The sequence below is a fragment of the Carassius gibelio genome, chromosome A7 (assembly GCF_023724105.1).
Source record: "Carassius gibelio isolate Cgi1373 ecotype wild population from Czech Republic chromosome A7, carGib1.2-hapl.c, whole genome shotgun sequence".
NCBI classification, from domain to species: Eukaryota; Metazoa; Chordata; class Actinopteri; order Cypriniformes; family Cyprinidae; genus Carassius; species Carassius gibelio.
In genome coordinates, this window is record NC_068377.1 from 4483780 (window position 1) to 4500973 (window position 17194).

General features: G+C 37.3%; 1 protein-coding gene across 2 annotated transcripts; it reads left to right on the forward strand.

Moving 5' to 3' along the window:
• Positions 1-749: 749 nt before the first annotated feature.
• Positions 750-17194, forward strand: LOC128016458 (synaptopodin-2). 2 transcript variants are annotated; one of them, XM_052600966.1, is made up of 4 exons: positions 750-895; positions 9456-9607; positions 10116-10834; positions 12326-17194. In XM_052600966.1, the coding sequence occupies exons 1-4, from the start codon at positions 788-790 to the stop codon at positions 16060-16062; spliced, it is 4716 nt and encodes a 1571-aa protein (XP_052456926.1). In that variant the 5' UTR covers positions 750-787; the 3' UTR covers positions 16063-17194. The 2 variants fall into 2 exon arrangements, with proteins under 2 accessions (XP_052456926.1, XP_052456927.1); XM_052600967.1 differs by lacking the exon at positions 9456-9607 and having other exon boundaries at positions 757-895.

Genomic DNA, 17194 nt, shown 5'->3' on the forward strand with positions numbered 1-17194 from the left:
AGTTTGACCAATTTATTTTATTTTATTTTAATGTATTTGAGGATACAGTTCCACAAATACTAACTTATTTGAAAATTAGCTAACTAAATAAATCTCAAGTTCAAAGAGTAAAAAAAAAAATATATATATATATATATATATATATATATATATATATATATATATATATATATATATATATATATATATATATATATATACACACACACACACACACACACACACACACACACATATATATATATATATATATATATATATATATATATATATATATATTTACACACACACACATTCAGCAGTACGTTAACCATATTTCAAAGACAATGGAAGTAATTATAAAATTACCCCAAAAAAATTGACATAAGTCCTACTTAAGTGGTTCAAAAAAGTACTACTCGAAAGTTCCCACATATAAATTTAAATTAATATATTTGAATTGCAATTGACTGTAATTAACATTACATTTAGCTACTTAAGCATAGCTTATATTATTCCTACTTTTTTTTTTTTTTTTTTTTTGTTAAAGTTTACTTCTTTTTCACAAGGGTTCCAAAGAGATATTCCTTGTCCTGGAGCTTCTCATCACTCTGAATGCATTTTTGTTTCGTCATGAGTAAAAGAACAGTAAAGAACAGTCACTCTCCTCAGGATGGTCTCTCAAGAATGACGCTGAAAAAAGAGGGCCGGACTCCAGCTGTTTTGGCTTTACACCCACCGAAGGCAGCCTCAGATATCACACAGGAGAAGCCAGACTCCTCTCAGACTGGAGGACAGCTGCAGGAGGATGGGCACGGGCGAGTTCATGTGCGTAACGCTGCGCGGCGGGGCACCCTGGGGATTCAGACTCAGCCAGAGCGCTCAAGACCCTCAACAACCAATCCAGGTGCTTGAGGTGAGACTACAGGCTACTATCAGGATGATGGGGATTTAATAATAACACAGTTTATAGTAGGACGGCAGTGTACCTAGTGATGATGATGCATATCCATCTGTTCTTTTATAATGAAACACTAAGACCCTGCTGGTTTTCTGGTCTTTAGTTGGGGTTTTGGCTTTTTTTTTTTTTTACTGGCCAGATTAGAACGCCAACTGATTCATCAGATTTACACCAGCTTGCATCAAATAAAACAAGCAGCTTTATTTGGCTCTTTTCAGCCAGTTTTGTCAAATTTACTGTATGTTACATTTATGCATCGTGAAAGTTTTGTTCTTGGATAGAAGAGGGTTTAATATACATTTTAGTTTGCGTGTGCATGGTGATTGTAACCACAAAGCTGGGCCTATATATTGTCAAAACTTAAGGTTTTATATAAATGCAGTTCTCTTGTAGAGTTAAATAGCACAAAACAATTAGGATGAACTGCCTTTGCCGGACATTTGTGTAATGTTGAGTTGAGTTGGATTCTTGCATAATGACAACATATCTTAGGGGCCACCCGCAGAGTTCAAATCGGCCTGTTGTTTTGATAAATGTTCACTGGCAAACTTGTTTTTCTTTAGCTGAATTTAACAGGCAGATCTGTGCTGCGTAGGCTCTGCTTGTCTCAGACTTGAGCAAGGGTCCTTATATGGTCACAGCAAAGCTAACAAAGTTTGCTGGCCAAGTTCATGCAATCTGTCATCCCTCCCATAGATATCAAGAAACTAAACCGTTCGTTTCCAGCAGCTGGAATTATTAGGAAACATTGATTTAGTGATAATGTGCGAATTAGTAAAACTTCTTCAGCAAATTGTGTGAGTGTCAACTTAGAACATGTGAATATTTTGAATGTTTCAAGTTGTATTCATAATGATTTATATGAAAAAAATCAGCACAACCTCTGACCCCATGGAGACGTGATTATACTTAAATGCTTTGTTTATGTAACAGCTAGTTTAAAAGTTCGTCAAGGCTATGAAATACGATATTTAAACAGAGGGCAAAATGTTTAAGCAATATAATGCTAGCGGGAGTGCTGTTGTACTGAATATTAGCACAACTGTGATTCAGAATTTAGTGAGAGTTTTCTATATATTTTTCCATGCTCAGTGGTGAAATAAATCACTTTCAAACAGAGAAAACATTAAGATTTTTAAAAACCCATATTGTTTTGACTACACTCAGTTACTCACACCAACAATTTAGGCCTAATATTTAATATTATGCATTTTAATTGCATAAAAAATTTCCATTCATTTGGACTGTGCAGTTTAAATTTAAATTCAATTTTTTTTAAAGGTACAGTTCACCCAAAAATTCAGTTCTGCCTTCATTTACTCACCCTGAAGTTATGGTTTTAAACCTGTATGAGTTTTACTGACTTCCATATACTAAAGTATAAAGTCAATGGCTACCGTCAAATATATATATATATATATATATATATATATATATATATATTATTTTTTTCTACAGTGTACCTCTTCACATAAAATAGAAATAGATTACAGAGTGTTATACAGGTTGCTTTTACAACTTTGAGTCCAGAAGTGTAACTGATAATGTGGAGCACACCAAAAGTAATGCCCTGGTTAATATGTATGGTAATTATATAGTTACTTGTCAGTACAACTGACCAAAAAATAACAATAACAGACTAGACGTCATCTGAAGTCACCCAGTGGGCATATTGGATGATCAGTGTTGTTTACCCAGGTAAGTAAGTAATCATTTATTTTTCAACTGAAAACCTCATTTATTTGTAGCTTCAGAAAATGTTCAAAATATAGTCATATTTTACAATTCAGTAAAACATTAAAAGCCATTTAGCATGGTTTCAGTCCTTGTAACGCTCAGCTTTGAGCATGGATGCTTCTAAATAACTTCTAAACAGATGCACTCTAAAATTCAGCTCTGATGAATAAAGCTCTGTTGGTGTTTGTGTATATTTTATTTTCTGCTAATTTGATTAATATGGTCCTTGTTTTAATAAATCATGCTTATCTATCACTTTCAGGAAAACTGATATTCCACTGTTGACCAGTAGGGGACACACAGTATATACTGTAGGCTTCAGAAAAACACTGTAATTGAACTGCAACAGCAGAATTATAAATAATGAATATTATTTTCATTAACATTAAAGTTCAACCAAAACTGAAAATCTACTGAAAATGTACTCCCCTTCAGCTTATCCAGATGAGTGTTTTTTTTTTTTTTTTTTAGATTTGGAGAAATGTAGCTTTACATCACTTGCTCACCAGTGGATGCTCTGCAGTGAATGGGTGCCGTCAGAATGAGAGTCCAAACAGCTGATAAAAACATCACAAAAATCCACGCCACTCCAGTCAAACAGTTAACATCCTGGGAGGTGAAAAGCTGTGTGTTTAACAAAGAACAAATCCATCATTAAGATGCTTTTAATTTTAAACCGTCACTTCTGGACAAAATAGAGTCCATAATAATACATAAAAACGCTTCCTACAGTGAAAAAGTTAAACCTCTGTTGTCTCGAACAAACTGTTTTGGACTTGTAAACAGTGCTTGATCTGTGCATATTTCTCTCCTGATTCAGATGAGACAAACTTTTTCACTGGAGAAAGAATATTATGGGCAATATGGACTTGAATTTTAATCTGAATAAATGATTTGAAGTTAAAACATTTTGATGGATCACAGTTTTTCATAACATAATAACTGATGGACTGGAGTGGTGTGGATTACCAACCCGATCTCACGGCAATTCGTAAATTTTTCACAAGGTGGCTTATTCGTACGAATTCGTACGACCACACTCGAACAAATTCATACGACTGTTGCCAAATCGTACGTATTTTACGTATGAATTTGTACGAATGACCTACACCTAACCCCGCCCCTAAACCTAACCATCAGTGGGGTCGTACAAAATCGTACGAATAAGCCACCTCGTAAAATACGTACGAATTGGTTGTGAAACAGCATTGGGATTATTTGTGGATTATAGTGATGTTTTTATCAGCTGTTTGGACTCTCATTCTGACGGCACCCATTCACTGCAGAGGATCCACTGGTGAGCAAGTGATGCAAAGCTAAATTTCTCCAAAACTGTTCTGATGAAGAAACAGACTCATCTACACCTTGGATGGCCTGAGGGTTTATAAATTGTTATTTTTGGGTGAATTATTCCTGTAATAATAACCTAATTAATATTAATCCAGTGTAATTTTAATCCTGATAGCAATGTTTTATATATATATATATATATATATATATATATATATATATATATATATATATATATATAGATTGTTTCTGCTATTGTGCTGAGATCATTTTCTTTTTCAGATGTTTATCATTTCTGACTCTATGTTTTCATGAGACATATGCGAGCTCACACTTTTAGCTGAGTGATCAAATATTTGCCTGCGCTGTCACAAGAGCGCTTTAGCTGACAATATAACAGTTCTCACAGATGCGTGCTTCTATGTGTGTGGAGCGACCCCGTGCTCTTCTAAGTCCTCCAGAAGACATAACTTTTACCTGACTCATCTAAGAGCAAACTCAGCAGAGAAACATGCCTAAAAACAACATATGGCATGAAGCTGAGAAATACTGTTCATGGTTAACAGCTGTTCAGTGTGATGGTGTTCAGTACTTAAAAATGGTACTTATTATGGAAATAACAGATTTTAAAAGATTTAAGTGCATGTTAATTCTAATTTAATTGAAATCCATTTTTGTTTAAATGCATATTAGATTTAATTAGCTGAACATGACGTTTTAACCATTTAAGTAGGACTGAAGTACATCTTTATAATGTCTTAATTCTATTGTATTTGAAATATAAAGTGTACTGTTGAATAAACTTATAAGCATTTATTCTAAACTAATATATACTTCAATGTTGTTTCTATAGAAACGTTGTATGTACAAATGTATTTGCAATCGCACATTTGTAATAATGTTAAATACACTTAACTTAACTTTTGCTTTAGTATGCTAGCTAACACATTAAAATAAGTCTACTTCTTTAAAACACTACAAAACTTTATTAAAACAAAATGTACTTTAAAATAAAACTACTAATGTAACATTATTACAAACTGTACTTTTTAAGTCTACTTAAGTATGTTAAGAATCATAGTCTTGAAAGTGTATTACATTATCTGCAAATACACACACACACACACACACACACACACACATATATATATATATATATATATAGATAGATAGATACAGTATATATATTTTTTTAATATACACTTTTAAGATTTCAAGAGCAAGTGCAAATTCAGTTCTAATAAACACGTAACTTTTTCACAACGGTTATTCTGCATTAGTTTATCTGTATTATGTTAATATATCATATATCTTATACTGTATAAATCTGCTGCATTGTGTTTTAATGGTAAAAGTCTTTAGTTTTCTAATGGTCTGTTTTTATATTCTGTCATACAAGAAGAGCACATCATGGATCTTTTGGCAAATACAAAGAGACCAATGCGAGTTCATTAAAAATACAGATTGCTACAGTCTCCTTTGAACATGCACGTACAAAAACATTTTCATAATGAACCGTCAGACCTATGGACGGCATCCAGTAAACTGTAGTAAAGAGTTATGTTTGAACTTAAGTCATTTAGCTATGAACACTACAGTTGGATTCACTCCTGTGCGCTGTGGTACACTGCTAACCAACTCACCCAGCATAAGTATGTGAAAGTCCACCCTTTACGGCTAATGTGGATTTAACTATGGGAACATGACAGTCTGTAGACCACCATGGTTCAATTTACCTGAAATGTCTTTTGGAAACACTGAAAGATAATTGCTTTAAGCTGTAGGAGACAGAAGTAGCCGAGAGAACTTTCCAGCACGCTGCATTTACTTTACAGTGTGGTTATGGGAACAAAACTAATTGTGCTTTTGACTTTCTCTTCAGAAAAGTAACATTTAAAATTTACTTTTTTGTGCCAAATAATGTGTAATTTCAACATCCAAGTAACAAATGCCCTAAAACACAATCAGCATCGCTTTCAAACAAAAGATGTTGAACAAAAGTGTTGAATAACGAATGCTTATGGTTTCTTTGAAGCAGCAGTTATTCAAAACTTATTTTTCAAGGTTTTCTGCAATATTTGCACTTGCCCTTCCCACTTTTAAGAACTTATTTTATTTTATTTTTGTTCAAGTTCATTCTTCTGTATCACAATGTATGCAGTGTTATTAAAAAGAATTTCCTCACTTTGGAAATCTCCTTATGCTGAAAACCTAATATATATATATATATATTGTCAGATGACATAAAATGTGTCCCTTGTGAAATGCACTTAATTGCACTTAAATGCACTTTTGGTGTACTTCATGCCTTCAAAGTATATAAAAAAACTTTACTTGCAGATATCATAATCTTAATGAAATAAAAGGTAACTTAAGTATACTTAACTACACTTTCACAACTGTTTCTTAATCCACTAAATACACATTTATAATGTAAAAATTCCAATTATCATTAAATCTAGTTTTTTTTATCTTTGAATTTTTGTTAATCTTTAAAGGATTGCACTTATTTTGATGTGTTCAATAACATACTAAAACACATGCAAATGTATAATATATGCAATTAACTGAACCTTTTAGAAAAAAATTTTTTTGACCCACTCAAAGTGATAGTACGCCCAACAATGAAAATATTGTAATTATTTACTTTTTTTCTGTTGCGCACAAAAGCAAAAAACCTACCAGTTGTTGGTCCCCGTTGACTTGTATAGTATTTTTATCTTCCATACTATAAGTCAATGGCTACCAGCAACTGTTGGATTACCAACATTCATCAAATAATCACCTTTTTTTCAACATAAGAAAGAAACTCATACAGGTTTGGAACAACATGAGAGAGAGTAAAAAAGTTAAATTTATATATATATATTTTTTTGTGTGGGGGGGGGGGGTGAAATATCCCTTTAAGTAGAACTGAAGTCTTTATGTGTCATTTCATCATTAATATTCTATTAGCTTTGAAATATGGTAAAAGTGTTCTACTAAATGTACTTTTTTTTAGATTTGAAGTACACTACAAGTGAACATTTAATACTATTAAGTACACTTATATACAGGAGACCAAGTGCACATTTTTAATTTATACAGTGTCTTCTCATAAACAGTATGATCTAGATCTACAGTATTTATTTAGCCAAATACCATAAAAGGTGAAGCTACATTTCTATTGTATCTTTACATAAACTAAAATATATAATATTCAGTATTTATATGATGTATGCCTTTTTATCTACTACATGTACTGCTATTCATCTATGCACTGTTAAAAACAAAAGCATAAATTATTTTACGCAGAAAAACTTCATCCAAAATTGGAGAAAACATCAAAGAGTGGATATTGGAATCTGCATTCAAAAGAAAATGTCCTGTTTGTTGTCACCCCTGAAGTTGAAACTGTGGTCACAAGCACGATTGCTAGATTGTTCTTTCCTCTCCTTTTTTGGATGAGGTTTGTGTTCAGATCTGCTGTTACTTGTCCATCTGAGCAGCGATTATATAGGCTTCTTTCCTCTGAAAGCCCTTATACGGTGACCAGAGCTGTTCTCCATCTCCTCTACAGATTCATAATAATCCCACAGCTCCACTCTTTTATTCAATTAAAGAACATTGACCTTTAAACTGGGCGTCATGCCAGTGGCTTTATAAGGCTTCGCTATTTTTAAGGATTGTTAATGTGCAGCATAATAGATTGAGGAGCTGTATTTTGGCCACATTGTTAATGAATTTAAATAGGAAATATCAGTGTGTGCTGTGTACAATATTTACACCATGATGTGTTGTAAAGCTACAGACGGCCAGCTGTGTGTTCGTGAAGAATCTTCTCCTCTCTCCATCTAAATATTTAGTAGAAACTTTCTGCACATCATTAATACTCATCATGAAAGGTTTGTGAGTCTCAGATACTGTATTTAGTACTGTAGTTTATTTTTCATCTCAGTATCATTTTAATGTATTTGAATGGGCTGTCTTTTATTCATTGCACACTGCCCTTTAGTGGTGATTAATAGGAAGTGCGGAGTTTTTTGTAATGTGTTTTGACTAAGGTGATTTTAACTAAAGCTTACATCATAATGTTGTCATCTGTTTACTGTCATTAAACAGAATGCACTAAATATGCTATTGAACATCAATGTAAATTTCCTAACCATTTGAGGTGTAGCATAAACTTTATTTACATGATACATTATTGTCCCTTTTCTCAGATTTGTCAAACAGTAGGTTTTTTTTTTGTTGTTTTTTTTTTTTGCAATTTGTTCCAGTTATGTGGGATTCGGACAAAGAGAGCTTATGAATCATCATAATTTTTGGTTGGAATATGATTTCATGCACTAGAAAAGCAAAATCTCCTTGAGATTTAGGAGAGGGGCTGGGGACAAATTGAGCTTACCGTTTCCGGATATCGCTTACAGTAAACCACCTAAATGCAGTTGATGCCAAACTAACTCAACTGAATCAACAATTTAACAAAAAGTAAAACATAACTGTATGTTTTCATGTTTTTGTGAAAATCCATAAAAAGCATACTATCCCACATTTTTGATATTCACAAAGTACACTATCTGCAACAGATAATCATCATTGTATGTAAAGTTTCGGTCAGTCTTTTCTGTTGTCAAAACAAATAAAACATGCAAATGTATTATTTTCAGTCTGGCTTGTGCATATGCGTGTGCATATTTGGTGAGCTGCGATACTGAGGAACTAATCTCACAATTCCTGATTGAAATTGCTCCGGTTTAAGATGTGACCTCAGAAGGCATGGCATGACATCTGTAGTTTCATGATCTTTGGCGATTTAAGAAGTTTATTTTAGGTGAAGGTATTTATCACTGGCAGATGGTCATAAATAGATTTGTTCTTGTAATGCTGCCATTATATTTGGGAATGGCTTGCAATGCAATTGTCCAAATAAACAAGGTCATCTCAGGACGGAATTATTCTTTCTTACTTTCTTTCATGAATCCTACATTAAGACTTGCTAGCTTTCAATAATACGTTTCAATAATACCATGTGCTAAATCAAGCAGAGAGACTCTACAATTACAAGGCAATCTTAGACGAACAATCGCTCTGCTTTATGAGTTGACCTTCAAGCTGAGTTGATTTGTGATGATCTCAAAGTTACAGATGGCTGATATTAAATCTAAGTGTCTCTGCTTCAGTTTGCGAGGCTAATGGCTCATAGACCTGCTTTGGCCAGGAGCACTGTTTAGTCATTTGACATGCAGCTGTTGTGATGCGTAAATTAGAGACACTTGGTCTAAATTAAGATACACTGTCTACGAACCAAGGATGGGCTTATAGTTCTTTTTTCATCCATGTTCAGTATTATACATGTTCGCAAAAACAAAAAACCTTCCCCTTGAGCTACTATGATACTTTTACTAAATGCATTGTGTACATTTTATATTTTATACATTGCAATGCATATCCTTATTTGTATGGTCAATGATATCTAATAAATGCATGATTATTATCTATCTTATAGATAGAGGATGGTAGTCCTGCTGCCGTGGCTGGATTGTGTGAGAATGATGAGTTGGTGTCGGTGAATGGAAAGCCTTGCTCAAACCTCAGTCTCTCAGACGCTATTGATCTCATTGAGGCCTCAGCTGACTGCCTACAGCTGCTTGTCAAAAGGTATTTTTTATTGCTTGGACAAATGTTCCTTGGTACACTCTGGTTGCGTCTTTACTTTACTTTGTGCATTAGTTTTTTTTGTCAAAAAAGAAATAGCTTTTTCATTTCAAACTAGAAGCATAAAATCTTAATGCAATATTTAAGTCCCATCTCTTTTGTCATTCTAGACCAAATGCAATACATTCTGATGCATGCATTACATTTAAAAGCTGTCTGCATTGTTATGGTTTATGAAATGTCTTCTTTATCTTTACCCTTGAAATAACAAGCATGTATCAAATCACCCACTATGTACTCATGAAATCAAAAACAGAATATCTTACCTAGATTCATTTACATGAATTAGATACATATGTGATACACAGAAATGGTAACTGAAAATGAAGTTAGTTTTGTTATTTCTAATAAATGATTTGCTTGATAAGGATCTCTTGAGGTTTATAATGGGTGGATTAACTGCAAATGTGTGATTTTAAATATGTGATTAACTATGATCCCCTCTCTGTAGATGCTGTAGTCCACCTCAAGAGAGCTTTGAAATGGTTAGTACCACTTTTCGGATCCCTTCTCCATCCAGGCCTCAGGAGCCACAGGAACTATACACCTCTGAATACCAGGATGAAGCATATTATGGGGAGACAGACAGCGATGGAGGGTGTCCTGTGGGGACTCGATTGGTCCGGACACAAGTTAAAATACCTGCTTCTTGGAATAAAAGTACAGGCATCAATGCCCAGGGTGGTGGAGACACCCATTTGGATGTAACTCCCGGATCTGTGGTCGAATTGCAGCTCTCGCTCTCCAAGTCCACCCTGGAAGAGCCAAACTGTACTGCATTGGGCAGTGCTTATGGAGCTGTGGGAGACATCTATCACAGAAAAACGGATGAGAGTGTCAACTATAGCACCACCGCATTTTCTTCAGGTAACCCCCTCTACATACCCCGACGAGACCGACAACCCCTTGGTCAGCGGGGTGTGTTGGTTAGCAAACCCCCTGCTTTGACAGGACAGGTGGAGGTGACAGTGAAGCAGTTATCTGGACGCAGTTCAGGAAAGGAGGGGGTAGAGGCCATTGAACGGTTGGATTCTGCTGGGGAAGAAGGAGGGCACATTGAAGAAGCTCCCACCTCCTCATCTGTGTCCTTTGGACTTCCCTCAGAGGAGTGGGACTCCGACTCGGAGAGGGAGGTCAACGAGCCCAGCAAGCACCGGGCAAGGCACGCCAGTAAGTAACATCTGATTTTCAGTGTGTTTATTCTTATAGTGTTATATGGTATCTGTTTGCAAGAATAGCTATAGTTTCAAAAGCTTATCATTTTAAAAGCTCAAGTTATAGATATAACATTAGTGAACTGACAAAGTCAGCCGAGGATTGCTTGCACTTCTATTTTGTAACGTCATAGTTCAGAAAAGGTTATGCACTATTCATGTAATATGATCGGTATTATGTATACTGTTAATGATTTGTGAGCAAAAGCATGAATACATTTTTAAGTAATACTTTAAAAATCAAATGTATATTATGGTTTTTAGATAGATAGATAGATAGATAGATAGATAGATAGATAGATAGATAGATAGATAGATAGATAGATAGATAGATAGATAGATAGATAGATAGATAGATAGATAGATAGATAGATAGATAGATAGATAGATAGATAGATAGATAGATAGATAGATAGCAGTAAAGAGTGGGGGCTCACAGGGTGACATGACTGGTAAAGTTAAGAATAAAACATGGGCATGCTAATGATGCTTGCAGAAGTGCCATTTGACAGACATCAGCATGTGTGACTCTGGCCTGTTACCCGATCCTTTAAAATTGTCCATCTTAGCAGCACTGAAAAGGAAGGAGTACTCATCTATGGTTGTCTCCACCTTGAGAGTGGAAAGACAAGAATCAGAAATGTGGAATGTCTTTATTCTCTCTTGAGTTTTAGCCAAACCTATTTTGAAAGGACTGACGCAGGTGCCTGGTGGGAATATGGGGCTTTTACAGTACTTCTACGAATATCGACTGGAATAGGGTAGGGTGTTTTATTTATTTTTTTCAGCTTTTGGGGCTACACATATGGGCTTGTATTAGTACTCTGCCACAAGCAAGCCCACACAGTGCCCCAGGGCTATTTTTACTCCCTCTTTTTTCTCTGCTGTCTGCTATTGGCTCAACCTTAGTAACATGCTCTAGACACATTCACAGCTGTAACTGGCTTATGTTAATGTCTGGATGTTATACATGGATCAGAGGTTAAGTTAATTGGTGATGGTGTTCTCAAATCTCTGCTTGGATAATGACTTATTGGGCCATTGATAGTAATGTGGGTCAAGGGATTTGTAAATTACATTTAACTCCAGTTAAACCTAGGAGCTACCATTTTATTAGCGGACAAGTCATGACTCTCTTAAAATATTTGTTGATACACATTGTCATGCATTTTAATTGACATAATCTGCAATGAATACAGTGTATAACCATTTGGTTTAACATTAGTTAGCCGCAGGGTTCTTAGTTAATACATGTATTTTCACAGTTCAAGTCCTCTCATAATTAAATGACTTATTGGCTGCTCACATAACAGTGCTATTTATATGCCACATACACAGTTCAGTGATTTAGGCCACCAGGACCAACCATGTGCAATACCCCATTTTTATGACCTCACCCCCCTCACTCTTTACCTGTGACCTAAACTTCTAATTTTCTCATTCTTAGGGGTCCGGCGCAGTGAGAGCCTTTCAGAGAAGCAGGTGAAAGAAGCCAAGTCTAAATGCAAGCGCATTGCTCTCCTGCTGTCAGCTCCTGCCCCCAACCCTAATAACAAGGGGGTGTTGATGTTTAAGAAGCATAGACAGAGGGCCAAGAAGTATACACTTGTAAGCTACGGTACTGGTGAGGACGAGCCAAATTATAAGGACGACGAAGACGACAAAGAGGAGCAAGCTGTTGAGTTCACTGTTCTAGCCACAAGTGAAACAGAAACTGATGAGGATTTCTTTACCAATGCCTCAAGTCAGAAAAGCATTGTAAGGTTTGATTGGGATACTGGATTACTTGAGATAGAGCGCAAGCTTGACAAGCAGCAGAATATGGAAGCACTACCTGATACCAAGGGGAAAGGAGCCCTCATGTTTGCCCAGCGCAAACAGCGCATGGATGAAATAGTAGAAGAACATGAAGAGATGAGACGTAAGGGGATCCCTGTTGAAGCAGTGCAGGAGACTGAGACACATAAAGCATACCAACACACAGAGGATCACACTTACATGAATGCACAAGAGAACCAGAATTACATTGATGTAAATCTACACCACAGCTTATCATCACAAAAGCAACAGCAACAACAATATCATCAGTACCAAGAACAGTACTATCAACAGCAGCAGCAGTATCAAGACTACCAGCAGCAGCTACAATACCAGCAACAGCAACATCAGTACCAACAACAACAAGACTACCAGCAACAAAATATTTACCAGCACATGCAATCATACAATCAGAAACAAAACTGCCAACAACAGCAAGCGCAACAGTATTCGCATCATATGAATGGCATGTTTGATCAGCAAATGCAGAACGAAATGCAGCCATTAGTCACAAACAGGATTGCCAAACCATTTTCAGTTGAGAATAGAGTGGCTGCTCCATTTTCCTGCCAATCAAGTGCAGATAATCAAGAACAGCCTGGGTATACATTGGGACAAGGTGAACAGATTGCTTCCCGTGATGAGCGTATATCTGTACCTGCTATCAAGACTGGTATCTTGCAAGATACAAAGAGGAGGAGTGCCAATAAACCTATGTTCACTTTCAAGGAGTCCCCCAAGGTTTCACCTAATCCTGCTCTTCTGAATCTTCTTAACAAGAATGGCAAGAAGGCAGGATTTGAGTCTTGTCCAGAAGAAGATTATTTAAGTTTAGGTGCTGAAGCTTGCAACTTTCTTCAGTCTCCTAAGATGAAACACAAATCTCCACCACCAGTTGCTCCTAAACCTCACATTAACCCTGCTTCTCCCCCATGGTCAATTCAACAAGAAAGTATTGACCAACCCATTGTCCCGGCACCTGCAGAAGCTCCAGTCAGAGAGGCTGATGCTGCTCCTGCCCCTGCACGTGAAATGGGGGCCCCAGTATTGTCTGAACAAGAGCCTACATTGGCCCCTGAATCCCATGATGTTTCACACAGTCCTGAACAGCTTCATCCAGATAATTCCTGGAAACAACCAGAATCTCAAATGAAGCTGAACCAGCAACCAGAAACCTGGAATCAGAAACAACCCCAGTTGCAAATGAATTCTGCTCTTCCTGTGGCACCACCTGTTACACAGTCAGATCCATCTGTTAGATCATGGGATCCAGCTCCAGCTCAGCATCATCAGCAGATTCTAGTAAGTACTTGGAGTCCAAATGAGGTCCAATTGCAAGTCCCATCCCACCCGTCTCAAACACAGCCACAGTGGTCGACACAGTCTCAAGGTTCTCCAGATGTACAATTGCAAGTGCCTTCTAAAACACAATCCCAGCCTTGGGTAACACAGCCTCAAATTTCACCCCCATCCAAACATCAACCACAGCCTCAGCCCCAAATCAATTCTTGGGCACCAAGTCCAAATCAGCCAACCCCACAAGCTCCATTGGCTCTACCACATGAGCCAGCACAACCATCTATCAATGTTTGGCAACAAAATCAAGCCCAGGAACATCCAGCCTGGACCCAAAAACAACAGATCCAACAATCCCAGTTCATGCCACATTGGACATCCCCCCCTCAGCAACAGCCACAGCCTTCTTGGGCTCAACCTCAGAGGCAGTCACAGCCCCCGGGTTCACAGGCCAAACAGCAAGAACCAATACGGCCATCTGCAAATACATGGACTCAGCCACAGAGTCCAATTCAAGCACAGCCTCCATGGGCTCAGCAGACTCAACCACCACCTCACCCCTCACCACCAGTGCAGCAACCCATGAATCATTGGACACCAATGCCAGCCCAGTCCCAACCACATCTACAGTGGGGACAAGAACCTGTTACCCAACAAGATACTCAACAAGTGATGAACTCTTGGACACCTGTACAGAATCAAACTCAGCCACCTTGGACTCAGCCCCTCCCACCAACTCAGCCTCAGGCACATCCTCCATGGGCACCGAAACCTCAACAGCAGGCAGCACAGCCACCTGTGAGCCATTGGGCACCACCACAATCTCAGTCTCAACCAGCTTTAAATGCCTGGGCACCCCAACACCAGCAGAGTTCAGTTGGCAGCATTCCTGAAAATGAAAACCAGAAGTTGCCTCCCCAACCAATCAAGCCATGGAGTCCAACTCAGACCTCTCAGCCCACTCCTCCACGACGAATGAATTCATATACCACTGGAACAAAAGCACCGTCTCCTGTTCCAACAAGTAGCACTATGTCACCCTCTGGTTTTGGTTCAGCATTTGAGATGCCAGCCTTGAGAGGGAAAGGAGCTGAACTGTTCGCCAAGAGGCAATCCAGAATGGAGAAGTACATTGTGGATTCTACCACAGTGCAGTCGAATAAGGCAAGACCATCTTCCCCTTCTCCTTCTTTGCCACATTCCTGGAAATATTCACCCAATTGCAGGGCTCCCCCACCATTGGCATATAATCCAATTCATTCACCGTCATATCCACCAGGTGCTATCAAGCAGCCTACCCCTTCTAGCCCTTCAACAGCAAACAAGAACAAAAACAAAGACAAGCAAAAACCTGCCCCAAAACCTCTTCATGTTCTTGATGTCATGAAGCATCAGCCCTATCAGCTGAATTCTTCCCTTTTTACCTATGGCCCAGCAGCAGAGAAACTTGCTGCAGAAAAGGAGGCAGCTGAAAAGCTTGCTGCTCAAAAAGTAGCTGAAGCTCAGGCCCAAGCCCAAATTCAAGCCCAAGCTCAGGCCCAAGCCCAAATTCAAGCCCAAGCTCTAGGTCCACAAAATCAAAACCAGCAAGTAGCATATAACCAAGATCCTCCCCCTTATGGTTTTATGCCACAACAGGCCCAGCAACCCTACGGGATGGCTGGTCAGTCAAGTATGCTTGATGGCCTTTACCACCAAGCACCTCCTAATACATATCAGCCTGCTTTAAATAATTATCAACAACATCCTCAACAGGTCCCATATCAACAAGAATACAACCCCCAACAAGCTTACCAACAACCTCCTTTAAATCCCTACCAACAAGCACCAAGCCCTCCATACCAACAGCCCTCCCCACCCTCCTATCAGTCAGTTCCTAATGCAGTATATCAAGCTGGACCTGCACTGGTTTACCAACCAGCCCCTAGTTCTTATGTTGTGCCATCTTACCCAGTAGCAGCAAGGGCTGACTCTGCCTCAGGAGGCAGTATTATTGCTGCTCCAAAGCCCAAATTTTCAGCCAAGAAAAGTGCTGCCCAGGTGTGGAAGCCAAGCACTCCTGAAAAATAGTTATGTTGTAGTGATTTTCTTTTCTTCAGTGTTGTTACCTCATACATAGAGCAGAAACACACTTCCAAACAGAAATACTGTTACAACAGAATTTTAAAATCTGCCAGAACAGAACAGAAGAGGGCATAAACATTTCAGAATTACATCACATGGTCATTTTACAGAAAAATTCTCTGCCAAGTACTTTATGCAAATACATTTTTTTAAAGCTATGAGTAGACTAACTTTTGGTCAAAGGGAATCAGTGTTGATTGAGTTTGAGAAGAGAAACGAATGTTAATTATGGGGGAAATATTTTGACAATATTTCAAAATATTTGAAAAAGTGACATAGAGAGGCATAATGGTCTGTTATGAGGGCTACTGTACTGAGTAACTTGATTTGCAATATCACTTAAGGATATAATCCTTAAAACCAAACCAATGATATATAATCATATTTAAAATGTGCTTAACATGACTTCCAAAGGACTTATGGAGTATCAAATTTCATACCAGCAAGTATATGATAATACATTCAGTGTACAGACAGTAATAAATATATAAACTGTCCAATGATAGTTGGAATATAGAAGTAAACAGTGTATTAACAATTTCTGGCAGAGCCAATGGTGCAAGGAGAAACTACATGTATAACACAGAGATAGAATGTATTTCAGTGTCTATTTAACGTAGTGAAGTTCATCTCTCACTTTCTGAGGAAAAAAAAAACATAGTTATATTTATAAATGGTAATTAATGTTTCAGACTTTCTTCACAACAGAAGAAATGAATGTACTCAGTATGTGAGGTTTTTTTTTCTTCAAGCAGGTTGAATAGTGTCAATATTTTAATGTTTAACAGCTGATACATAGTTTGAGAGCTCCTCATTTTTACGTTTTATTAAAATAAGTAGACTTTGTTTAATTTCTTGTTTATTTTTTGAGGGAGAAATAAACGTTCAGGGTTTTTTTTTCAGTTCTACTAGAAAGAACATCAAATAAACAGAAATAGGAAGTCAACAAGTTCATTTTTAGTTTGACTGCAATCTTCTGTTCTTTTTTGCTGTCTTTGTGCATTTCTTTGTGTGATGTTTTCTTCATAGTACACTATTTGTAAAATGTAACACAGTGTCATTAAAATGACTGTCTTCA